The sequence below is a fragment of the Dasypus novemcinctus genome, chromosome X (assembly GCF_030445035.2).
Source record: "Dasypus novemcinctus isolate mDasNov1 chromosome X, mDasNov1.1.hap2, whole genome shotgun sequence".
Taxonomy (NCBI): domain Eukaryota; kingdom Metazoa; phylum Chordata; class Mammalia; order Cingulata; family Dasypodidae; genus Dasypus; species Dasypus novemcinctus.
The window spans coordinates 94,872,665-94,899,860 of record NC_080704.1 but is presented as its reverse complement, the minus strand read 5'-3'; the positions used below and the strand labels follow the sequence as shown (position 1 = coordinate 94,899,860).

Below are 27,196 nucleotides of genomic sequence, written 5' to 3'. Positions count from 1 at the left end.
ATCGCTAAATTGATTTCTAATTTAGATAAATCTTTTCTAGGAAAGTAAAAGAGGACATAAAGTTCAATATTTTCTTTGTTTTCCTTTTGTGGGAAGACCCTTTATGATCCTTGCCTAAAACTTGCTTATGCAGGCATGAGCAACATTTAAGATTTCCAGCAAAGCCAGAGTTAGATTCATAAAAATCTTCACTTAACTCTGAAGGACCTTGCACAACAAGGATTACCAAACAAGAGGATAAAAACTGTGAAGTTTTTGAATTTTTGTACCTGTAAAAATGGTGCAAATGATATTTGTGGGACTATGTATACATTGTTTTATCTTGTAATAAAAACTAACTCAAATTAATTTCGTCTAACCCTTAATTTACTGATTCCTAAATGTAGTTAGGTATGGTAAGTATTTTAATGGACAAAACTAACCACAGATTTTTCTCTCCAAATACCACTGTGAAATCTTTACCCTCCCCCCAAAAAAGCATAATTTGTTCAGAAGTCTACCAAATCTTCCAGAAGATTTCTTCCACTGGTTTCCATTCTAATGGTACTAATAATAATTTTACCTTTATTTTTAAAGGAGTTTTAGGTTATATAAAAGTTACATAAAAATAAAGGGGATGCCCATATTACCCACCCCCTCTCCCTCCCACACTTTCCTGCATTAACATCTTTCATTACTGTGGTACATTTGTTACAACTGATGAACACATATTGAAGCACTGTTACTAACTATGGTCTGCAGTTTACATTATGGTTTATACTTTGTACTGTACAATTTTACAGGTTTTGACAAAATGAATTACAGCTTATATCCATCATTGCAATATCACGCAGAACAATTCCGATATCCCAAAAATGCTCTGTGTTACACCCACTCTTCCCTCTCTCTATCCACAGAACATATGGTGACCACTGTCTTCTCATGAATGTTACAAGTTCCTCCATTACCAGAATAACAATAAGTTTACTTTAATTCGCAAATGCATTACCCTCTTATGTTCATTCATTCCTTAATCCTAAAGATTTGAGAATGGTGATGCCCACTCTGCTTCCTGTTGAGAGGGGATTTAGATCTTATGGGGCAGATGGAAGTAACTGTCTTGCTTGCAGTTGTAGTTGCTCTCTGTTTTGGAGGATGGGCGTTGTCCATCATCATCCTTTTCTTAGTTGACCTGGGTGAATCCAATGAACCAGAGAGCAGGTGTGGGCTGCAACTCTGCTGAGATTCAGGGATCAACTGGCAAATGAACAGCCAAAAGACTTAAGTCTCTTGGATACATATTTAATGGGTATAGTGCTAATTATAAGTTCAAATAATTGGGGCAGAAGAGTCATGTGTAGGAAAATTATAAATGAGTCTAACTGTGATATATTGGGGAGATAGGTTGTCATATATTCCAAAGTAAGGCTCACTGATGGGATGCCAATTTCCTGAGGTTCTCATCCCTGCGCACAATGTCTAGATGCCTCTAGAGACTTCAAGATCACCCATGCTTCAGGCACTGTTTACTGTGGCAGTCAGTGAGATCCTCCCAATAGTTACTTATGCAGAGAATGTGATAAAGTAAAAAATGTGTAAGATTTGAAGTAAAAAGACCTGGAGTTGTACCTATGTTACTTACTTAGCTGTGTGGCTGTGTCACCTTATCGTCTCTGGAACTCATTTATGGTTTTGTAAATGAGGATTATAATATTTCTCTTACAGTGTTGCCATGAAGACAGAGATAAAGCATGCAGAATAAATATTCTGTGAATGGTAAATCACGATATAATATTAGTTATTAATATTGAATTTTCCTTAATTACTATTTGCAGTAATGTATATTTCTGAGTTTTGTTTTTAGGTTATGTTAATTCTTGTTATTTAGGACAGTTACTTAGGTATTGCTTACCCCAAAATAGCAAATACATCTTTCAAAAATGAAATTCCTAACTGGTATTTCAATCCATATTTTCCATTTAAAATTTTATAGATCTTTATAACTATTCATATTTTGCTCTTCATTTCATAACTAATTGTGTGATTCTGTGGCATTTAACCTATCTGGAACTCAGTTACCTAATTTATAAACGAGGATTATAATAATGCTCATTCTTTTTTAAATCCTTAGACCCAATTAAACCAGTACCAAAAAGATGTATCAAGAAGAGAAGGAAGTTGCAGTGACTTCCAGTTTAAGCTTCATGAACTGACAAGCTTGCTGGAAGAGAAGGATTCCATTATCAAGAATCAGTCAGTGGTAAGAGAGAAAAGGGTAGGAGCAGAAAGGAACAATACTATACAGTCATGTACAATAAATACTTCCCATGGACTAGAAAAGGACAAATTTCCATGACTCACTTTATTACATGAAGTAGAATGTTAATTGCTTGTGAAGAAGTAGAAGATTCATATTTCAAGAGTAATAATTCAAATAAAAGCTAGAATTGAAGCAAAACTAAATGCTATGGTACATTGGATTTTTTAAGACATTGATTTTATTAGCAGTGGAAATCACAATAAGAATGTGAGGACTTTACTAGTTTGTGAGTTGCTTCAGCACGGGATTGTTATATTCCTCTCACCATGCAAGTACTTAAGGAAATATCAAAACTGGTGCTTAATATTATATTGCTATTATTGAACAAATGGTGCTTGTAATAAAATTCAATGGTAAACTCTCTGTTAGGAACTAATACCTACTTCCATATTTAAACTTCAATACTTTTCTGCTATGACCATACTGTTCAAATTTTGAGGGCAAAAATGTTTACATCTTTATCTTAAAAACCATGCCCTTCCACTCTCGTGTTTTCATCCAAATATACAAATTCTACGCCAGTCATAGGATCCCTGGATAGGTATGTGATGTAACTTATAAAGTATCCTGAAACAAGACTGTGTGGTTTTTAAAAAGTGATGTTAGAACTTTCTTGACTCAAGACTGAAAAAAAGGAAAGGGGGAAAAATATTTCTTAGTAACTTTGTTAACCGACTAAACATACTTCTTACCTCATATTTCTACTTTTCTTTGAGTGATAATGTTGTCTTTTATTTATAAGGAAATCTCCAAGCTGAGACAAGAAATATATTCATCTCATAACCAGCACTCCAGTGGTGGAAGGACTACTATTACCACGAAAAAGTAATGTGTTTTTAAAATTAAATTTGAATATGGCTTTGGTTATTATATAATCCAAGTTATTTGTGTTTGATTCATATACACCTTTAGATGGAGATTGGTGTTTTCTGATTCATTCCATTGAAAAATCAATAATTACAAATAACTTTCCTATTACAGTCAAAAAATTCTGTATCACACCTTTTCTGTGTGTACAATATATTAAATACTTTGGAAGTGAAAAGTAAAATATTTGATTGTTTAAACAACTGTATTATACAAGGTTCTTGTAGTTGTGTGTGACAGAAACTCAACTTAAACTGGGAAAGAATTTATTCACTAACTTAAACTGCCTCAAGTCCAGACGGATTCATGTGCTCAAAAGATGTCTTCAGAAATCTGTCTTTATCTTTTGTATCTCCTCTTCACTGTGTAGGTTTCTTTCTCAAGTAGGATCTCCCTTCATGATAGCAATATGACCACAGGTTATAGTCCAGAAACTTAGAAAAATCCAATAGAAAGTAACTCTTCATGAACAGTTTCAGCAAAAGTCTAGTTTAGATATTTCATATAATTGGAATCATACAATATTGTTGTCTTTGAGACTGGATTCTTTCACTTAGCATAATGCTTTCAAGAGTTATGCTTTAGCATGCAATAGTACTTCATTATTTTTTCTTGCTAAGTGATATCCTATTTATTGCTCTATTCAATAGTTGATAAATATTTGGATTGTATCCAATTGTTGGCTATTATGAATAAAGCTGTAATGAACATCCATGTACAATTTTTTGTGTTGACATATGTGTTCATTTCTCTTGAGTATACACCTAGGAGTGGAGTTGCTGAGTCACAGTGTAATTCTGTATAGAATTTTTGAGGAACTGCCAGACTGTTTTACAAAGCAGCTGCAACATATTATGTTCTCACCAGCAGAATATGAAAATTCCAATCCTTCAGATCTTTGTCAACACTTATTATTGTCCATCTCTTAGATTAGAGTCGTTTTAGTGGATGAAAAGTGGTATCTCATTATGGTTTTGATTTGTATTTCTTTAGTAACTAAAGTGTAATTCTATACATTTGCAATGAGCAGTCTGAAAAAGAAAAGAATAACAATCCAAAGCAAGAAGATGAAACATGAAATAAAGACTAAAACAGAAATAAATGGAACAGCTAATAGAAAAATAGAGAAAATTTCTTTTATATTTAAGTACATAGTTACTTTTTTTGGTCATCTTTATTTTTTTCATATGGATTTGAGATACTGTTTAGTGTCCTCATTTTCCATGCTGAAGGACTCCCTCTAGTAGTTACTGTAGGGCAGGTTTACTAATGATGAATTCTCAGATTTTGCTGTGCAAGAATTTATTATTTTCCTCTTTCATCATTGTGGCACATTCATTGCATTTGGTGAATACATTTTGAAGCACTGCTGCTTCATTTTTTGAAACAGTTTTGCGGTATAAAGAACTCTTGGTTGATAGATTTTTCTTTCAGTACTTTGAATATGTCATTCTACTGCATTCTGGTCTCCCTGATTTCTGATAAGAAATAAGATTTTTGCGGATCCCTCTTAAACTATAAGTTATTCTCTCTTCCTGACTTCAAAAGTCTCACTTTTTCTTTGACTTTGATTTTGATCATTATGTGTCAAGGTGTAAAATATCTTTGATTTCATCCTACTTTGAGTTGAGCTACTTGGATGTGTAGATTGATGTTTTACATCAAATTTGGGAATTTCTCAGAGATTGTTTCTTCACAGATTCTTTCTGCTACCCTTCCACTCTTTTTCAAGTAGGATTCCCAAAATGAGAATATTCAGTGCTTATGGTGCCCCAAAGTTCTCTGAGTTTCTGCTTATTTTCGTTTATTCATTTTTTTTTCTATTACTCAAACTGGACAATTCCATTTGTCCTATATTCAAGTTTGCTGCTTCTTCCTGCTGAAATCTTCTGCTTAGTCCTTCAAGTGAAATTATAGTATCAGTCATTATACTTGTCAATCTCAGAATTTCTTTTTCACAATAATAAGCTTTATTTTTAGAGCAGTTTTAGATTGCAGAAAAGTTACATAAAAAATACAAGGGATTCCCATGTAACTGACCTCTTCCCCCTCCCATATTGTCCTCTATGAATAATATCAATTGATGAACCACTATTGAAGTATTAATAATAACCAAGGTCTATAGTTCACATTATGGTTTACATTTTGCACAGTTCAGTTTTGCTTTTTCTTAAAAAAAAAAATATATATATATATGTATTTTAAAGGTACTTAGATTAAACAGAATGTTACACACAAAAATGTAAGGGATTCTCATATGCCCCACTCCCCATACCACCCACCCTTCCCCACATTAACAACTTCTTCCATTGGTGCCATACATTCATTGCAATTGATGAACATATTTGGAGCATTATCATTAAGCATGGATTATAGTTTACATTGTAGTTTTCACTCTCTCCCACTCAATTCTGTAGGTTATGGCAAGATGTATAATGGCCTGTATCTGTCATTGCAATGTGATTCAAGACAATTCCAAGTCCTGAAAATGCCCCCATATTACACCTCTTATCCTCTCCCTGCATTCAGCACCTCCACTGGCCACTGACTCCACATCAGTGATATACTTTCTTCCATTACTAAAATCACAATAAGTCTATAGTAGAATACCAGTAAGTCCAGATTTTATTGGTTTTGACAGAACATATAATGGTCTGTATCTATCATTGTAGTATCATGCAGAACATTTCCAATGCCCTAAAAATGCCCTGTTCCTCATATTCTTACCCCCTCCCCTCAGAATCTCCAATAACCACTATCTTTATATCAGTGTTACAAGTTCTTCCATTACTAAAATAACAATTTCTAATTTGATCCTTAGTTACATTCCCCCTTCACGTTTGTTCATTCCTCAATCTTGAGGAATTTGACATGATTATGTCCATTCTGCTTCTGATTGAGAGGGGACTTGTTCTTATGGGGTAGATGGAAGGAAATGTTTTGTTTGCAGTTATAGATACTCTGTTTTTGGGGGATTGGATGTTAGTTGTCCTGGGCAAGTTTAAAGACATGGAGAGTAGGTGTTGGCCATACCTTTGCTGAGATTCATGGTTCAACAGGCATATGAACAGACAAAAGATTTAAGTCTCTGGGACATATGTTTAATGGGTATAGGTTCAAATAAAAGAAATAGAAGAATCATGTGTAGCAATATTATAAATGAGTCTAACTCTGTTATATTGGCGAAATTATTCTATATTTCAATATAAGGTCTAAAAGAGAACGTGTTGATTTCATGGGGTTATGTGCTTTGCCTGTAGTATCTAGATGTCTCCAGAGCCCTCAGGAAGACTCTTGTTTGAGGCTTTGTTTACGATGGTAGTTAGTGAGATCCGCCTAAGATCTGTATAAGTGTAACCTCTGAAATGAACCCTCAGTTCACTTTGAAATCTCTAAGGCATAAAAAATATTTTTTATTTAATGTCCCCCCCCCCATTTGGTCAAGGTCTTTTTCCAGATGCATCACTGATTGGGGCTTGGTTGTAGTCCCTCAGTGCCAAGGAGGCTTATCCTCAGGAGTCATGTCCCACATCGGGGCGAGAAGGTAGTGAGTTTCTTTGCTGAGTTTTTCTTAGAGAGAGGCTACGTTTGAATAACAAGAAGAGTTTCAGGAGGTAACTCTTAGGTATTAGTTGTTATTAGGTTAAATTTCATTTTTACAGGAATAAGGTTCATAAGTACAAGCATTAATATAGAAGCTTTGGCATATTGACTTGTTTTCTTTTTAGGCACTGCCTATATACACCAGAAATTTTTGCTCTGAGAAATAGCAGGACTCCCCAGGATGGAGTTTAATACTTTATTGTTTACTGTGTGGGTCTCCACCACTGAGAAAACACCTTATGACAACATGAACACATACATACCCCAGAGAGGCATAACCCCAGTTTACCCCTCCCTGTACATACCCTTATCACCAACACCCTATACCAATGACCCTCCCCTACTATAGATCCTTAAGGAACATTCCCACAATAGTATTATTAACCACAATCCTTAGCCTCCCCAGAGTTCCCTGAGCCACACTTTTATCTGTTCCTTCCTCCAGCCCACCCTCCAACTACTTGGAAGCCACAACCCACTCCCCTAACCCTACTCATACTCATACTCCAGCACCATTGACCACACTCTCATATCTATTCTTGTACCAATACCACGCAGTTTTGACCACTGTAACTTTGTAGGATGCTTTAAAGTCAGGTAGTGTGATTCCTCCAATTTTGTTTGTTTTCTTTCTCAAGATATTTTTAGCTATTTGGTACCCCTTAACCTTCCAAAATAAATTTGATAATTAGCTTTTCCATTCTTATGAAAAATGTTGGAAATTTGATTGGGATTGCATTAATCTGTACGTAAATTTGGGTAGGATAGACATCTTATTGATATTTAGTTTTCAAATCCAGGAACATGGAAAATTCTTCCATTTATTTAGTTCTTCTTTAATATCTTTTGGCAGGTTCTATTTTTATGAGTTATTTCTTATTGTATTCTCTATTTAGTAAGGCATCATTCTTATCCTTTCCTTTAGCTCTTTATACCTGGTCTTTAGTTCTTTGAATATATTTAAAATAGCTTATTTAAGACTATGTCTAATAAGTTTAATATCTAGGTTCTTAATGACAGTTACTATTGATTGCTTTTTCCCTGTGAATAGACAATGTTTCTTGTTTCTTTGCATGTATCATGAAACCTAGATATTTTAAATAATACAATTCAGTAACTTTGAAAATGAGATTCTTGTCCGTACTCAGGGTATTTTTATTGTTGCTGCTGACTGTTGTTGATAATATTGTTTTCATGCTTAGTGACTTTTCTGATCTAATTAATTTTAAAGTCTGTGAATATTTAAGTCTCTTACAGCTTAGTTTAATGGTCAATGAATTATTTCACAGGAATTTCCTTAAATGTATGAGACCAGTAAGTCTCCAAGTCTTTGCTGAGAGGCTCTTTATGCAGCTTAGGTACATTTTCAATGCTCTGGCAGGCAGTTTACAACTCTGCCTCAGACTTCATTTCCTGTTTTATAGAGTTTCAGGGTCTATCAGTGGTAAGACATTAGGTTTTCTCAGGTCATTCCTGAACCACCCTGGGCATGCACAGAGCCCTACACATATTGTGGCCTCCTAGATTCCCAGGAATAAATGGGAACTTTATAAGCCCTTTGTGGGTAACTCATTATCCAGTTTTTCCTTTTAAGTTTTTTTTTTTTGTCAACTTCATATTTACTCCAACTCTTATGGCTCCCTAGCGACTGTAATATTAAACTATTGCTGCTATTTTCTTTTGACAAATGGCCCTGAGGAAAAAGTTTTTGCATTCAGTGAGCTCCAAGTAAGGTTAAAAAAAGACAACATTGCAAGTGGAATCTTCCATGTAACCACCAGACAGGTCAAATAATGAAAAACCTCAAAGAATGAGGCTTTGAAAGTGCTCCAACGTCATTTTGTGTTTTCTTGTGGCTTCCAGGCTGCTGGATTTTACTTCAATCGTGAGCTGTTGTTTTTCAAGACTATCACAGAGCTGGAGAGGTGGGATGGGAATATTCACAAGTTATACTCCACAGTGGTTTCAATTTTAACCAAGTGTACTAGTCAGCTGAAGAAATGCTGATGAAGGGAAACGGACTTTGGCCCAGTGGTTAGGGCGTCCGTCTACCATATGGGAGGTCCGTGGTTCAAACCCCGGGCCTCCTTGACCCGTGTGGAGCTGGCCATGCGCAGTGCTGATGCGCGCAAGGAGTGCCGTGCCACGCAAAGGTGACCCCCGCGTGGGGGAGCCCCACGCGCAAGGAGTGCGCCCGTGAGGAAAGCCGCCCAGCGTGAAAAAGAAAGTGCAGCCTGCCCAGGAATGGCACCGCCCACACTTCCCGGGCCGCTGACGACAACAGAAGCGGACAAAGAAACAAGACGCAGCAAACAGACACTAAGAACAGACAACCAGGGGATGGGGGGGAAATTAAATAAATAAATAAATCTTTAAAAAAAAAAAAAAGAAATGCTGATGAAAATTACCAGAAATTTGTTGGTTTTTATATAGGGATTTTGGGGTAAGAGCTTACAGTTACAAGACCTTAATGATTCCAACTCAGGGTTACTTCCTTACCCAAGTCTTTTGCCACATGTTCAAGCAAGATGGTGGGCTACCTCTGCCTGATCTCTCCTTCCTTCTTCCTCTTAAGGCTCCATGGGTCCGATTCTTCTGATCTCAGTTGTAGAATGGCATAGGGCTCATCTCTCTTCCTGGGGCTTTAGCTGTTTGAGCCTTCTCCTTTCAGTCGTATAGTAGAATCAAAATGACCAAGTTCTCTCCTCTTCTCTATCTATTTAATCAAAGTCATCTCAGCAGACTCTAACAGAATCATAAGGTATCATGCACAGAGGAACAGACAAGTCTACAAACATAATCTCTCTTTTTGGAATTCATAATCTCAAACTGCCACATTCCACTCTCTGAATTTCAAAAAGATATTACAATACTAAAAAAAATAACCTTAAATTATTTTCGTTAACAATGCTAAGTAAAAAACCACATCACATTTATAGAAATATAGTTTTCCTTTAGGTAAAGTCCCCTTTGGGGACTGTGAAACACCCCAAAAAATTTATCTGCTCCCAATGTTCAAAGGGACAGGCATATGATAAACATTTGCATTAGCATAAAGAGACTTTAGGAAGGAAACATGAGTCACTGTCCCCAACAGTTCTGAAAACCTGCACGGAATACTTCTTTAGAATCCAAAGTCAAAGAGTCATTCTCAAGATAATGGTTTATTCTCCTCCCTTGGTCTCATGGGGACCCACCCTTTCTACAGGCTTGCCAAATGGTCTTTTTCTTGATTACACCCTCATCAAGCATCTGGGTAGTGACTGAGTTCCAGACTTTACCCTCCAACAATATTGGGGTGATGGCCACACTTTCCCCAATCTCTGGGGAAAGGTCTCAACCTCCTTAGTACAGTGAAATGGCAGCAGCATTCTCCTTAATCTCTGGCACACAGATCCAATGTCCTCAAAACAGTGAGGTGGTGAGCTGGCTTTCCCTAATCTATGGGAAACAAGCCCACCCCTCTCAGAGCAATGCGATGTTGACATCACTCTCCCTGACCTATGAGGAACAGGTCCACCCTTCTCAGAAAATTGTGTTGGTGACCTCACTCTCTCTAACCTTTGGGAAATGTGCTTCATCCTCACTGTAGTCTGATGTGGCAAAATTCTCCCTGAACAGCAGGCTGGAACATCCACCCTCTTCAAATACTGAGGCAAACTAACCCTTTCCATATACATGGGTGTGGTTCCTCTCTTGGCTAAAGGGGATTTCTTAATTTCAGACCACGGGTTCCATGGTTTTCCTCTTAAAGCTGTTTTCCCTACCATTTCTCCCCTCCATGTCTCTTAGTCCAGGTTGACAGTTTTGTTCATACAGAGTAAGCAAAAACCTTGTTGGTTTAGCATGCAAGAAGCAGAGGTCCAAGCCATCAGCCAATAACACTTTGCACAAGTCTTTCCTGAACAACTGCAACTACCAGCTTCCTCTTGAATATCCAAAAAGATTGGCATTGTTTTCAACAATATTCTTACATATGGAGCACCCTTTAGGCAGAATTCTATCCTTGTTCTTAGCAGTGGACACTGGGGGAAATTGGTAGCCCTTGATCTTTTCAGCTTGTCCTTTTATTAAGGAACCCCTGTCCAAGGAATGAATTGGGGTGGGTGTGATAAAGGACCCAATTCTTGTAGTAGAACTTCTGCCCTACAAGTGGGGACTGGGTGGAAGAGGGTCCAGAACTCCTGGTTACTTTTTCCTGCTTGGGACCAATGAGAAATGCAAGCAGCCTGCCCCTCATGGTGTTGAACTGTAGCTTCAAATGAAAGCTGGAGGGAGATGGAGCTCCTATATTATTAACTGTGCCTGCCCAGCTGAGAGCTTGTGTAACAGGGTGCTTCAGGAGGGGGTAAGGGAATAAATGTGGCTCAAATGCCAGAGTCTATCACTGCTTTTCCCAAGACTAAGTAGATTTTCTTCAATGAATACTCTTCCATTTTCTGGAAATTAAAGAAGACTGTAGAACAATTAAAAACAAATTCAAGTGACTAAATGATGGGGTTTTATTGTTTTGCTGGGGAGAAATTATACTGAGCTCCTTAGTCTTTCATTCCAGGAACCCCACCTCTGATCATAAGCATTTTTATTTTTTGGTCTGTTAAAATGGTGAATCATATTCTTTGATGTTCAAATGTAAAACTAACCCTGAGTTACTGGGATAAACTGTGTTGTCATGTAGTATCCTTTCTATATATTGCTGGATTTTATTTGCTTAAATTGTGTTAAGAATTTTGGCATTTATATTGCTGAGGGATACTGGTCTGTACTTTCATTTTCTTTAAGTGTCTTTGACTGGTTTAGCATCACAGTAGTGTTGACCTCATAGAATGTGTTGGGAAGTGTTCCCTGCTGTTTTATTTCCTGGAATAAAATTGGTATTATTTCTTTATTAAATATCTTGTAGACTGAAGTAGTGAAGCCTGATGGGGCTGGAGTTTACTTTGTAGGAAAATTTTCAACTGCAAATTCAATTTTTAAGTAGATGTCTGAATATTCAGGTTAGCTATTTCAGGTTATATCTTTTTCTTCTTGAGTGACCTTTTGTAGTTTATCTTTCAAGGAATTTTTGCATTTTATCAATGTCGTTGAATTTCTTGGCACAAAGATGTCATAATATCCTGGGTAATCCTACTAGGTTCTCAATTAGAGGGATGAGAATCCATTAAGAACATAGGCAGTGCCTGATAAAAGAAAACAGACCAACCTGTTAAACCCTCAATATTATTGCAAATAGCTATTAATCTAATTCTTCAAAAATTGAAACTTAGTAATTACCATAGGTTCTGAGGGGATGGGGAGAGAAGAATAGAATAGATAGAACACAGGGCATTTTTAGGACATTAGAACTGTTCAACATGATCTTACAGTAACAGATACAGGGCACTTTAAATTTCATGAAAACCTATAAAATGTGCTATCCAAAATGCTTTCTCTTTTATTGTTGTGTTGTATGATCTTTTTATATAGAATGGAAATCAAACCCTTATTGGATATGTGGTTTCCAAATATTTTCTCCCATTAAATGTGTTGCCTTTTTACTTTATTGATGAATCCTTTAAAATACAAATGTGTTTATGTGAGGAGGTCCCAATTATCCATTTTTTCTTTCGTTGTTTGTGCTTTGGTGTAAGGTTTTAAAAACACCACCTAACAACAGATCTTGAAGATGTTTCCCTACATTTTGCTCTAAAAGTTCTATGGGTCTTACTTTTATATTTAGGTATTTGATCCTATTTTATTTAAATGTTGTATAATTGTGAGATAGGGGTATAATTTCTTTATTTTAGATATTAATATCATGTTCTCTCAGCGCCATTTCTTGGTCAAGCTGAGTGAACTTGACAGTCTTGTCAAAAATCACTTGACTATAGAAGTGAGGATCTGCTTCTGAATCATCAGTTCAGTTCCATTGGTGTACATGCCTATCTTTGTGCCAGTATAGTGCTGTTTCTTACCACTGTATCTACAAAATATGATTTAAAGTTCAGAAGTGAGAGTCCTCCAACATTGCTCTTCTTTTCTTTGATATTTCTGGAAATTCTGGGTCCCTTACACTTTCAAATAAATTTGAAAATTGAGTTCTTCATTTCTTAAAAAAAGCTATTGGATTTTTTATCAGGATTACATTATCTCTGTATTTCAATTTGGGTAGAATTGATATCATAACTATATTTAGTCATCCCATTCATGAACATAGAATGCTCTTCCAATTACTTAGATCTTCTTTGATTTCTTTTAGCAATGAATTGCACTTTGTGAATAAAGGTGTTTACATCCTGGGTTAAGTTTATTCCTAAATATTTGATTTTTTCTTTGTCACTACTGTAAATGGAATTTTTTTTTCTGACTTCCTCCTCAGATTGCTCATTACTAGTGTGTTTTTTGCATGGCAATCTTGTAATCTGCAACTCTGCTGAATTCGTTTATTAGTTCTAGTAACTTTGTTGAAGATTTTTTGGATTTTCTAGGTAAAGGTTCATATCATTTGCGAATAGCAAAAGTTTTACTTCTTCCTTTCCAATTTAGACACTTCTTACTCTTTTTGTTGCCTGATTGCTCTAGCTAGGTCCTCTAGTACTACAGTGAACAACAGTGGTGACTATGGGTATCCTTGTCTTGTTCTTGATCTCACCATGAAAGCTGTCTCTCACCACTGAATATGTTGTCAGCTGTGGTTTTTCACATATGCCTTTTTATCATTTTAAGAAAGTTTCCTTTGATTCTTATCTTTTGGAATGTTTTTATCAAGAAAGGATGCTGGCCAAATGCAATGGATGTGTCATGATGATGGTGGAGAGTGTTGCTGTGGGGGGAGTGGTGGGGTGGGGGCGGTGGGGGTGAATGGGGACCTCATAATTTTTGAATGTAATATTTTTAAAAAATGAATTTAAAAAATAAAAATAAAAATAATACAATTTAAAAAAAGAAAGAAAGGATGCTGGCTGTTCTTAAATACTGTCTCTTCATCAACCTATATGATCATGAGATTTTTTCTTTGATTTATTAATGTGGTGTATTATGCACATTGAACCATCCTTGCATGTTTGGGTTAAAACCCAACTGATCTTGATGAATAAATATTTTAATGTGTTGTTGGATTTAATTAGTGAGTAGTGAGCATTTTGTTGAGTTCTGTATCTGTATTCATTAGGGAAATGGGTCTGTAATTGTCTGTTTTCATAATATCTTTATCTAGCTTTGGTATTATGATGATACTGTCTTCATAGAATAAGTTTGGTAGTGTTCCTTCCTGTTTGATTTTTTGGAAGAGTTTGAGTAAAATTGTATTAAATCTTCTTTGAATTTTGGTAGAATTCACTTGTTAAGCCATCTGGTCCTCAGCTTTTCATTTTGGGGAGTTCTTTCATGATTCCTCCATTATTTTTATTTGTGATTGGTTTGTTGAGTTTTTCTATTTCTTCTAGGGTCAGTGTAAGTTGTTCATATATTCTAATTAGGAACATTTCCATTTCATCTACATTGCCAAGTTTGTGGGTATACTGTTGTTATGGTATCCTCTTATGGTCTCTTTATTTCAGTGGTGTCAGTAATGTCCCCATTTTCATTTTTTATACACACACACACACACACACATACACACACATATTTGCATCTCCTATTGTTCTTTATTAGTCTAGTTAAGGGTTGTTGTTTTTATTTTGTCAGTATTCTCAAAGAACCAACTTTTGGTTTTGTTAATTCTCTCTACTGATTTTTGCTTTCAATATCATTTATTTATGCTCTGATCTTAATTATTTCACTCCTCCTTGCTTTGGAAATAGTTTGCTGTTACTTTTCTAGTTCCTCCAGCTGTGTAGTTAGCTCATTGATTTTAGTTCTTTCTTATTTTTTAATGTGTGCATTGAGGTCTATAAATTTACCTCCCAACACTGATTTGCTCATCTCATAGGTTCTGTTATGTTGTGTTCAAATGTCTCAAGATATTTATTGAATTATCTTGCAATTTCTTCTTTGACCCACTGATTATTTAAAAGTATGCTGTTTAATCTCTATTTATTTGAGACTTTCCCCATTTTCTGCCTGTTGTTGATTTCCAGTTGTATTCCATTATGATGAAAGGAAATGTTTTTGTATAATATGGATCTTTTAAACCTTGAGATCTTCTGTGTGACCCAACATATTGACTGTCCTGGAGAATGGTCCATGAGCACTTGAAAAGAATGTATATTCTGCTGTTTTGGGGAACAACGTTCTGTATATATCTATTAGGCCTACTTTGTTTCTCATATTATATAAACTCTCTATTTTTTAATTTATCTTCTGCTCAGATGATCTATCCAATGAAAGTGGTATACAGTAGCCTCGAACTATTATTGTAGATACATCTATATCATGCTTCAGTTTTGCAAGTGTTTGCCTCATGTAATTTGGGGCATCCTGGTTGGGTACATAGACATTTATGATTATTATTTCTTCCTGGTGAATTTTCCATTTTATTAATATATAATGTTCTTCCTTTTCTCTATTAATAGCTTTTATTTAAAGTCTATTACATCCAGTATAACTAGTCCAGGGTTTTTATGAGGCTTTTTTGTTTTTGTTAGTGTTTGTTTGGTTGGTTGGTTACTGCATGTATGGACTATCTTTTTCCAATTTTTCATTTTCAATCTATTTGTATTCTCAGGTCTAAAGTGAGTAATTCGAGGACAGCAGTTATGTTGCTTATATTTTCTTTCCATTTTTCCCTTCTGTGAGTTTTGATTGAGGAGTTTAATCCATTAACATTCAATGTTATTACTGTAAAGGCACTTTTCACCCATTTTTATCTTTGGGTTTTATCTGTCAAGAGTGGTTTCCACCAGTCTTTCCACACTTTTAGCTACTTTTACTGATATGATCTTCATTTCTAGACTCCCTTCCAAATGTCTGTCTCTGTCTTTTCTTTTCAGACTGTAGCACTTCCTTTAGTTTTTCCTTAAAAGTTTGTCTATTTATTACAAACTCTCTCAGTGTCTGATTATCTGTGAATATTATAAAATCACTCATTTTTGAAAGTCAGTTGTGCTGGATATAAAATTCTTGTCTGGAAGTTTTTCCCTTTCAGTATCTTAAATTTTCATACCATTACCTTCTTATCTCTTTGATTTCTCATGAGAAATCAGAACTTAATCTTATTAGGCATCCTTTGTATGTGATGAATAGGTTTTCACTTGCTTCCCTCAGGATTGTCTCTTTATCTTTGACATTTGGCATTCTGATTATTAGTATGTGTCTTGGAACAGGTCTATTCAGATTTCTTTGGATGGGAGTACATTGTGCTTCTTGGACAAGGATATCTATGTCCTTCAATAGGGTTGGTAAATTTTTATACCATTGTTTTCTTAAGCATTCTTTCTACTCTTTTTCCTTTCTATCCTACTTCTGGGACATCTATTACACATATGCTTGCATATTTTATGTCATTATTTAGTTCACTGAGACCCTTTTCAATTTTTTCCCATTCTTTACTTTTTCTGTCCTTTTGTATGCTCTCTTTCAGAGGCCCTGTCTTCACTTCAAGCTTACTAATCCATTCTTTTGCCTCTTAAAATCTGCTGTTCTATGCCTCCTGTGTGTTTTTAACTTCATTTATTATGACTTTCATTCTTCTAAGAGCTGCTGTTTTTCTATGTATGCTTTCAAATTCTTTTTTGTGGTCACCCAGTTTCTTCTCGATATCCTTAATCTCTTTAGCCATCTCAAACAATTTATTAAGGATATTTGTTTGAACATTTTTTATTTAGTTGCCTCAACTCATTTATGTCATCTAGAGACTTATTTTGTTCCTTTGATTGGACCATATCTTCCTGTTTCTTGGAATGGATTGTAACTTTTTAGTTTGTGTCTTGGCATCTGATTTACAAGTTGTATTAATTCTTGGTCCCTTTTCTCTCTTTAGGGCTTTCTATTTGATTTTCTTTGTGATGCAGTCCCTCTTTGATACTTGGTTCTACTTAACCTGGAACATTACATTGGCTCATGTTTAGTCAATCTTAATTTTTTCAACTCATTTTCTCCTGATTCTTGCTGCCTTTCCCTTGATAGTTGCAGAATAAGAGCTGAGGATGAGGTTAGTACTGTAAAATGTGGAGGCTGAAGCTGCCCATGTTGCCCCAGGAACTGATAGTGCTTCTCCCATACTTCTCCTCTTCCAAATGTAGGGAAGGAACCACAGCTGTGTGCAGTAATCCAGGCCATGCAGACCATGGTCATCTTATTTGCCCTGAGAGACTAATGAAGCTCCAAACCCCTCCCTTCCCCACTTGGGGTGCAGATGGAGTCACAAGGGTGGGCAGCTAACTAATAAGTTAAAACTGATTGCAGTTTTCCAGAAATACTGATGAAGCATCAGCCCTCCTACTCCCCTGCCAGTTGTGAGAATGGAGCCTCTGTTGTCCCCAGCAATCTAGTCCATGTGAGCCTAAGGTAACTGCAGTTACCAGAAAATCCTGAAGGAACACTGTCCCTCATTCTGCCCTGTCAGAGGTTGGGATGGAGGCAGAGATGTGCCCAACAGTCTAGTCCATGCAGGCCAAATGTGCCTGCAGTTGCCCAGAGAGACTGAGGGAACTCTGTCCCTCTTGCTTTGTCAGCAGTGGAAATGGAACCACAGGAATCCTCAACACTCTAGTCTATGTAAACCTAAAGTGCCTGCAATTTGCCCTGAGAGGCTGAAGAAACACCACACACTCCTGTCCTATAGGGGTTGGGGGATGGAGTCACAGATTTGTCCAACAATCTGAGTCATGTGGGCTGAAAGTGCCTGCAGTTGCCCAGAGAGGCTGATGCAGGTCTCCCCAGCTTGCTCACTGCTACAGGTAGGGTTGGAGACTATTCTAGGACTGCAGTTCAACCTGGGTGGAAAGAAGCCAGTCCCTACCATCACTGTGATTTTCAATCAGCCCCACATCCCCTCATGCCAGGGTCAGAGATAAAATGGAGGCTACCTGACTTTTTCTGACTTGGACAAGTTCAAACTTTAGCTCTTCTTAGGATTGGAATTTAGCCAGATGAATTTACTAATCAATAGCTGAAATAGATGACAACCATCACTTCCTCCCATTTTTGGGAAAACTCCTGAATTGACTTGAGTCACCAGTGGGGGATGAGCTCTGGCCTCCCCAGCCTGGAGTGCTCTACTCAGGAATTTTCACTGCAGATGGGCAGTCTCTTCCTTCCACTCTTCCAGGGATGTAGTAGGATATTCTTCTGATCTCCTAGGCCCCACAAACAGGTGATTTAGATAGCTCTTACTGATTGCTATCCACAGTGTAGGATGATCTGATTGTTGGAGCTCCTTAATTTGAACCATCTTGGCCCTCTCCTTGAAAGATTTTTCTTTAATATTCTTGTCATGCTGCTCTGTTGACAAATTCACTTGACTTTTTATGTCTGAAAAAGTATTTTGCCATTATTATTGAAAAAGACAATCCCTGTGTATAGAATATTAAGCTCATCATGTTTTCTTTCATTATTTTGAAAATATACTCCACTGTCTTCTGACTTTTTCGTATCTGAAAAGAAGTCTGCTGCTAATTTTATGATTGATCATCCTTTAATCCTCTTGATGCTTTTACATTTCTTTTTTTATCACCGGTTTTCAGTAATTTGATAATGATGAGCTTGTCTGTGGTTTTCTTCATGATTTTTCTTGAGGTTCATTGGTTTCTTGGGTGTGTGTGTTTATAATTTCCATCAAATTTTGAAACAATGTGGTTATTATTTCACTTATCATACTCTGTCTCCTGCTAAACCTCAAGGACTTCAACTACACATATATGAGAGTGTTTATTATTTTTCACAGTTACTCATGCACTGTACATTTTTTCAGTCACTTTTTTATTGTATTTAGTTTTGGATCATTTGTCTTATTCACTTCAAATCCATTAGTCTTATATTCTGCAGAGACCAATCTGCTGTTCATCTCATCAAATATGTTTTTCATCTTTGGAAGCCTGAAGTGAATATTTTTATATCTTCCATTATTCTCTTCATGCTAAAGTTTCCTCCATGTTTTTTTAACATATTGAGTATATATTTCTGAAAGCTGTATCCTGGTCCACTCATTTTTACAACTCTTTCATTTCTTAATCTATTTCTAGTAAAAATCTAATTGATTTTTCTCTTCATTATTTGTCATGACTTCCTGCTTCAGTGCAGGTCTACTAATATTTTATTGTGATATTACATTGTCAGGTTCTGGACATTTTTTTATGTGCTACTTTAAATACTTGGGGGATTTGTTCTGAGATAAAGCTGTTACTTTGTAACAGTTTAGTACTTCCAAGTCTTGTTTTTAAGCTCTGCTAGGGCAGCCTATATTTTAGTGATAATATCATTCACTACTAAGGCAATATTATTCTAAATCTCTACCTGATGCTCCCTCCATTAGTAAGTCTTTACCCTGTAATTACTAAGACAATATATTTACATCCACATGTGAGCCCCAGGGGTTCTCACCCTGCTCCCTTTTGCCCCAGTCTCAGTAGTTTCTTCACATGCATGCAGTGATCAATACTCAGCCAAAGACTCATGGGAATCCTCTGCAAGATTCCTGACCTCTGTGTAGCTCTCTCCTGTATGGGTCTCTCTCTTCCAAATTCTGGATGCCTTGGCCTTCTTTTATTCTACACTTTATCTCCTCAGCTTGATGACAAAGCTAGGACCTGTTTGGCTTTCCTTTTCCTGTCCTACCACCAGGAAAATCTCTCCAGGCAGTGAACTCTGCACTTGTGAGGCTCACAACATTTGCCTTCTTTCTCTAGAAAACCACTTCCAGTGGTCCATCACAACCAGAAGCAAAAGCCAATCCTCAAAAGTGACTCTTGGAAATAATGGTAGTACATTTTCATTCATTAAGAGAGGAATTTTATTTTTAGAAGCACAAAGTCATTCAGAGCCAAATCAGTTTATTAAGGGGAATCAAAGTAGGAGTAACTAAAATAAAAGTTATTTTTGTGCAAATTGCAAACTAACTCTTCTTCTGTATAGGTACAGGACACAATATCCAATCCTACGCCTCCTGTATGATGAATATGAATATATACCACCAGACAGTGACACACAGATTATTGCGATTGAGAAAACAGAAGACAAATGGACTTGTGTAAGTTCCCTTGAACATCTCTAGTCTAGAAAGTCTACTGGTAATCAGAGTGCTCTTGTTTTCTTTTCCCTAATTATATACTTGTACACTGTTGCCAAGAGATTCTGATAATGACCCACAGACAATGATGGGAATATGTGATATCTTTCAGGTGCCATGAGAAGAAAAGAACTTGAGAACTCCAATTCTAAAACCATACTGAAACTGTCTTTAACATTGTGGAAATAACAAACTTCATTTTGTTACATTAAAATTACTCTCTTGTCAAACTGCTTAGGTTCTGAAAAAAGAAGGCAAAATTAATCCATGGTGCTAGAAGCCAGAGAGTGTTTATCCTTGGATGGGTGAGGGGGTACTGATTTGAAGGGAGCGTATGCAGGTTTTCTAGCATGTTAATACTGTTCTGCTTCTTGATCTGAGTGATGATTGCATATGTGTGATTGGTTGTGAAAATTTATTTAGTTGTATGCTTATAATATGTGCATTTTTAAATAGTTATTATACTTTAATAAAAATCATAAGCTGTTTAGGTATACCCTGATGAACAATATAAATATCAATCAAGTATCCTCTTGAAGAAATTTTAAAATTACCATGCAGATGCACAGCTAATAGAAATTAGCTATCTTTTTACAAATAACTCACCTTAAAAATATTTTATTGAACATCAAAATATTTGAGTAAACAAAAATATTCAGAAAGTTTTTAACTCTGAAGGATAGCCCTTCTCTTAAAAAAAAGCCAAGCCATTTATCAAGTAAATGTGGTTGCCTATCATCAACGGGAGCAGCCAATGTTTAATAAGCGTCCTAAAAATAAATGTATAATTTGAGCTTTGAGATGTTGTTTTTCTTATATCATTAATTAGTTGAGAATTATTTAATTGATAAAGGAATTTGATGGTCCATGAGTCAGATGCAAAACAGAGAAAGTTAGTACAGGACTTAAATTTGTCAGAGATAATTTGATGCTGAAAGTTAAGGCTGAGAAACAAACGCTGCTAATAACCATATGTGCCCCAGACATGGCATCAGCATGTGAACCTGCCAAATTAATGGTCCAATCGCAGACATTACTTTTATCTCCATCAATAGTATGTAGCAATAATTATCAAACTGAGCATCCCAAGGGATTATAAAGAGAGACAGCAAGTTTAAAAATATTTAAATAAATTCACTGATAATAGATCCGTATTTATTAAGTTAGAGACGTTTGGGAATACCTAACATCTAAATATGACACCAATGTGTAAATCTACTCAAATCTCCTTTCCTTCTGCTTAAAATCATTTGAAGCATACCGTGCCTAAAGATCAGATAAACCATTGCTTCATTGGATATACATATAAAAGAGTACCACAAATTAAAATGCATAGTCTTTGGTTTTATACATATCAGTTTAAATAATTTTCCCTAAATGTGTGCATACAAAAAAAATGTATTAAATTAACTATGAACCAGCTATAAGCTAAGTTTTTTTTTTCTTTTCCAGCCATGAATGAATCCACTTTAAAGTATAACAACTAAAAGGAGTTTCGTCGTGTCATCACTAAAGGCCAATCAAAATTTTGAAACATGCTATTACCTGGTAAATCTAGTCGAATTTAGTTAGTTCTGCATATGACCATTTTTCCAGCCATTTATAACACCTGAATCCTCACTGTAACACTTGGGAATTCAATATAGCAACAAACTAAAAGAGAAATGGGTTTGTTTAACTTTGTAGACATTGAATAACGTAAACCACTATTTTTCAGATACGTACTTCTTCAATACTGAATTACTTTGTTAGAGAGTTCATAAAATATACCATTAGAATATTAGCTCTGATATTTGATGTGCAATTCAGCTACAAGATTAAATACTGTTTATATGTTTCTTAACAAAAGGGAAGTGAGCAAAAGACAATGGTAAAAATAGTAGTTTAGTGCGTGATACATACAGTCGGTGTTTGATTTTGTCATATTAAGTCTTGTGACTGAAGAAGATGTTTTATTATGTGCTGTTTACAACTCTTGGAGACATAACAAAATCAAAGGTGATGGTTAATTTATTTAGCAGGGAAAATGAATATGTTTTTTTTTCTTTATTGTCTCTTAAATGTTACATTAAAAAATATGAGGTTCCCATAGACCCCCCAACCTCCTTCACCCCACTCCCCCACATCAACAACCTCTTCCATCACTGTGGCACATTCAGTGCACCTGGTGAATACATTTTGGAGCACTGCTGCACCACATGGACAGTGGTCTTCATTGTAGTCTACACTTTCCCCTATTCCACCCAATAGGCCATGGAAGGACACACAATGTCCAGCATCTGTCCCTGCAGCACCACCCAGGACAACTCCAAATCCTGAAAATTCACCCACATCATATCTCTTCTTCCCTCTCCTTACCATCAACAGCTACATGGCCACTTTATCCACATCAATATCACAATTTCTTCCCTTACTAATCACAATAGTTCCCCAGCAGAACACCAGTAAGTCCATTCTAATCTATACTATATTCCTCCATCCTGTGGACCCTGGGATGGTTAAGTCCAGTGCCCCTGTACATCAAGAGGGGTCTTAGATTCCACATGGATGATGGATGCAATTCTGCTTGCAGTTGTAGGCACTCTTGGCTTTCTGATGGTTGATCTTCTTCATCACCCTTTTAGCTGGCCAGGGTAAGTCTAATAAACCAGAGGGTAGGAGTTGGAAGTCTGCTGAGGCTCAGGGCCTGGCTGTCACATGGACAGTCCAGATATTCAGAGTATACATCTGAGTATACACCAATCCAAACCAACTATGAAAACCAACCCAAACACCAACCACAGGTATGGTAAAAGTTAAAAGGAGAGGCATGTGTAAAAAGGTCATATCTGAGTCCAACTCCATCACACTCAGGAAAACAAATTACAAAGTAGGGCCAACTGACATGACCCTGAATTCCAGAGCCATCTGCCATGACCATAGAACCTGTGGGTCTCCGTAGCCCTCAGGAGAACCAGTACCTGAGTTTCTATCTACATTGGCTGTCTCTGGTACCCTGCTGAGGTATGCATAAGCATTACCTCTCTGATGACTGCCCGACTCTTTTGTGGAGGCTCAGAGCCATATAAACTCATTTGTCCTTTCCATTTCCCCCTTTTATCAAAGGCCAAAAAGCAGTTTTTAACACCTGATATTACATGTAGGCTGAGATATTCTACTAGTCTGAGGTGACCCTTTAATTCAAGGTCTTTTTCTAGTTACATTGCCAGCTGGTGCTTGGTAGTAATCCCTCAGGTCCAGGGAAGCTTATCCCTGAGAGTCATGTTCCATGCCGGGGGGAAGGTAATGCATTTACATGCTGAGTTTGGCTTAGAAAGTGGTGATATTTGACCAACATGGAGGATCTCAGGTGGTAACTCTTAGGCACCCTGCAGCTCTAGGTCTAGTTCATATTTCAGGCACATAGGCTCATAATCGGAGCCATCAGTATCAATGGCTCATTGTTGGACCACCCATCTTTATTGGTCTTTGCCATTGCTCTTGGGGGATTGTTGCTCTTCCATTGGGGAATGTGATAGAGCTCCCCTGGCTAGGAACTCAGCACTCTTCTCACTTGTTGTTTTTAACTGAAGCCACTATGAAAATATCCAAACATAATGTAGAGAAAATTCTATAGAAAATATAAAACAGAAGGTTACCTGTTTAAGATGCTTAAGGGGGGCATCTGACACAAGGCACACTTCTAGGGAGTGTGTGAGTGCTCATTTTATCATAGTGGGTTATATCATTGGGTGGAGACCCATACGCTAAGAGTGAAGGTGTACCCACATCCTGGGGAGGACTGATGTTCTCAACGGAGGGAATTGTATCTCTCGAGAGAACTGGTGGCTCCCAATGGGTTAGGGCAATCAAGTATGTCAAGCCCTCAACATGGTTGCAAGCAACTCTAAATATGGCCCTTTGAGTAATGAGGATTGATTGTTGTATTGGGCCCTGAAGGGAGAGGGAAAGAGGTGTTGAATAGATGGAATCACTGTAACTGTGGGGCAATAGAAGTGTTCTACAAGATCATGCAATGATGGATATAAGACATGTTAAATTACACCAAAAATGTATGAAAGTCTATAAGCTAAAATGCAAACCATAGTGTAAAACATAAGATAACTAAAAATTTAGAAAATTGTATAGTCAAAAATATAAACCATAATGGAAACTCAAATGGAACCATGTTTGAAAGCTATTGTTTCAATATCTATATATCAGCTGCAGCAAATATACTATGAACATGTAAAAAGATCATTGCTGTGGAAGGGACAAAGTGTTTGATATTTGATATGTGAGAGTACCATATATTGTATATGTGAATTACTGTGATCTAAAACTTATGTGAAGACAAATTAGTAATTAGAAAAAAAAAGAAAGGATGTAGACACTGAGGAAGAAATGGAAGAAATTGTCTTTCCACTGTATATACAGGGCAACACCTATAGTAGTGATGAAAGACAAAATGTCAAAAACAAAGCTTTTTCATTTTTTCATTTTTGATACCCCAATTTATTTTTCCTTTATTTAATTTTTCTAAATTACTATGTATTCTATACCTAACCTTTAAACCCATCACTGTATTCCATTTTACTATTAATTGAAACTGGCAATATATTAGGCTTCCTTTTTTAAAGAAGTTTTGGACTACAGAGAGGGTCAACTATGGCAGGGAGGAACATTGGTGTGGGGTGTTACTGATAGGGGCAACATGGTTGGGAAGGAGTTCTCCAGGGCATGTATACAGGGAATAATATGTTCTTAAATAACCTATCTACTGAATTTTACATTATGCTATGTTTGTTCTAAGTACATATCAGTGCCTTTGTAAATCTGTCCTTTCAAACATATCCTCCCCACATGAATTCATCCACTTCCTTAAAAACATATAACACTTTATTGTAGTAATGGGTAGAAGTAGGGTGGGCTTTTTACATATAGTGATATACAAACTATAACATGAAATACTGCATAGACCTAAAAGTGTAGAGAATAGAAACAGGAATGACAAATTCTTGATGTCTGTGTCCTACTTGGGAGAAAGAGATTATTTAGTAGGTTATTTAAAAGTTGGTTGATCAATTGGACTTTAATGACCTTACAAAGTGAACACAAATGTTTTCTAAATACATTAGAAGAATTAAATTTCTTACTTTCAACCTCTCTGGCTAAAATTAAAAATTAGAAAACTAAAATGTTTACATTTCATATGATCTAGCATAATGCATACAAATATACTGGAGTTACATGTGAATGAAGTTTTCTGCTGAAACATCTCTGCAAATATCTGTATAGACTTCTGCCACACCTTATAATTATATTTTAACAACTATTCATTATACTAAGAGATTCTTAAGATAGGAGCAGAGGAGGCATTACATTAATCAAACTATAAATGAGAAAAATGCTTTTAACACTGCTTTATACAAGTATTCAAACTGGTTTTGATAGGAAGTTAAAAACCTTTTTTACCCCCTTATTCCCCCCTTTGTTGTCCTTTAGAATAGATATATCTTCTTTATCATTGCTTTAAAAATATTACAATATTACTGTCAACTTCAATACGTAAGTTAAATTACTTGTGATTTTTCCATGTTTTACCATATACTTAACACTTTGTAAACGTAGAACATTCTACTATTAATCACAATCTTCACCACCACCAAAATCAATATTTTACACAGTCCCTATGTTATTCTCTAATTTCATTTTAATTGAAATATTACATCCACACACAACCCTTTTCAGCCACAATCACATTTTTAAATCAGCAGTGTTAGTTATACTCACTATAATGTACTACCATCAACTCTATTAATTTCCAAACATTTATAATAAAACTTCTTAAAAATCCTACATACAAGTAATGAAAATGTTCAAAAATTGACTGAGATGATGACAGCACAAGTCTTTGATGAATAGGAGAACCAGTTAGTGTATACTTTGAATTGATTGTACAAAGCATGGGACTGTATAACACAAAGAATCTTGTAGTGGAAGATGAACTGTGGTTAACTGAATGTTTATGAGAACATTCTCTCATAAGCTATAACAAGTGTATAATACTAAAACAGGGTGTCATTAACCAGATGTTTTGGGGGAAAAATACACCAAATGTAAGTTATTGGCTTTAGTTCATAGTAATGTTTTGGCAATGCTTTCTCATAGTTTGTAACAAATGTTTCACAACAATGCAAGGTATTGGTGGTAGGGTAATGTATGAACCCTGTACAATCATATGCATGTTTGTTTTGTATGTTCACAACTTATACTATACACTTATTGTTTATGGATGTTCATGTATGAATGATAAACTTCAATTAAAAAGTTTTTTTAAAAACGTATTTATGTTTTCTTAATGTTTAGGCTAAAATTTTAAATTCCGTGACATGAATTGATACCATTCCAATTTTATCAATATTTGTGACAGAAAAAGTGTTATATATTTTTTCTTTTGGTGTAAGAACAGCAAAGCAGTTTAACGTCTGCTAACTACCTAAGTACGTATGTCTCAAAAAAGCACTTTCACCTCTGCTAACTACTTACACATGTATGTCCTGTTATATCTCTCCACTGTAAATTATATAAATTGAGGTTTTATTAGAGTGACAGAAAACTACCACTATTACTGTTTGAAAATTAGAACAGGTGTGATTTTTCCAAAGTATTTGAAATAACAAAAATAGCAGAGTAGAGAATCTGGGGCAATTAAGAAATCATCTCTACTTGATCCATGCATATTTATCAAGTGACTGGCCCACATGATTAAGTAGATATATTTCTTTTCTAATTTATGGTTAAGATCAATGGAAACATTTAACAGTGATTTTTTTCTCTCACGTTTCACAAAAGCTTATCTCTGAAAACTGCAAAGCTGTTGTCAGATGAGAAATGCCCTTTTTATCTAATTTCTATTCCAGTATGTTTTCTCCGTAGATTTTTCATGTAAAATGGAGTGTGCAATAAGATACAAAGTAACATGTTTGTGTCTAATGAAAATATGTGAAGTACCTTTATGGTCTTTTTGAAAGTCCAAATAAGAAATGTGCAGGAATGATTTTTAGCTTAGTTGTACATTTTTGCAAGAAATTATCATCATGTGAATGTTCATATTACCACTAACACCACTCTAATTAAATATATATTTTAAAAAGCTTCCTCCAATGTACAACTAGACACCATTTTAACATAGTTACATCTCCAGTTGATATAAATTTCTGCTTTAAATTAGAATTTCTTTGCTTACAAACCCAATCTTCTAATTCACATAATTCACCTGTTTCAGACATAATTCCATAAAC

The 27,196-nt window shown here is 35.9% G+C and overlaps 1 protein-coding gene across 1 annotated transcript in view; it reads left to right on the top strand.

The window, feature by feature from the left end:
- The window catches only part of POF1B (POF1B actin binding protein), a 223,606-nt gene extending 197,369 nt beyond the window's left edge, over positions 1-26,237 (top strand). The window contains exons 13-16 of the mRNA XM_058291189.2: positions 2,111-2,239; positions 3,042-3,124; positions 19,760-19,874; positions 21,366-26,237. Of these exons, the coding sequence (XP_058147172.1) occupies positions 2,111-2,239; positions 3,042-3,124; positions 19,760-19,874; positions 21,366-21,371 (333 nt within the window). The 3' untranslated portion in view covers positions 21,372-26,237. The remainder of the gene's footprint in view (positions 1-2,110; positions 2,240-3,041; positions 3,125-19,759; positions 19,875-21,365) is intronic.
- The last annotated feature ends 959 nt before the right edge of the window (positions 26,238-27,196 follow it).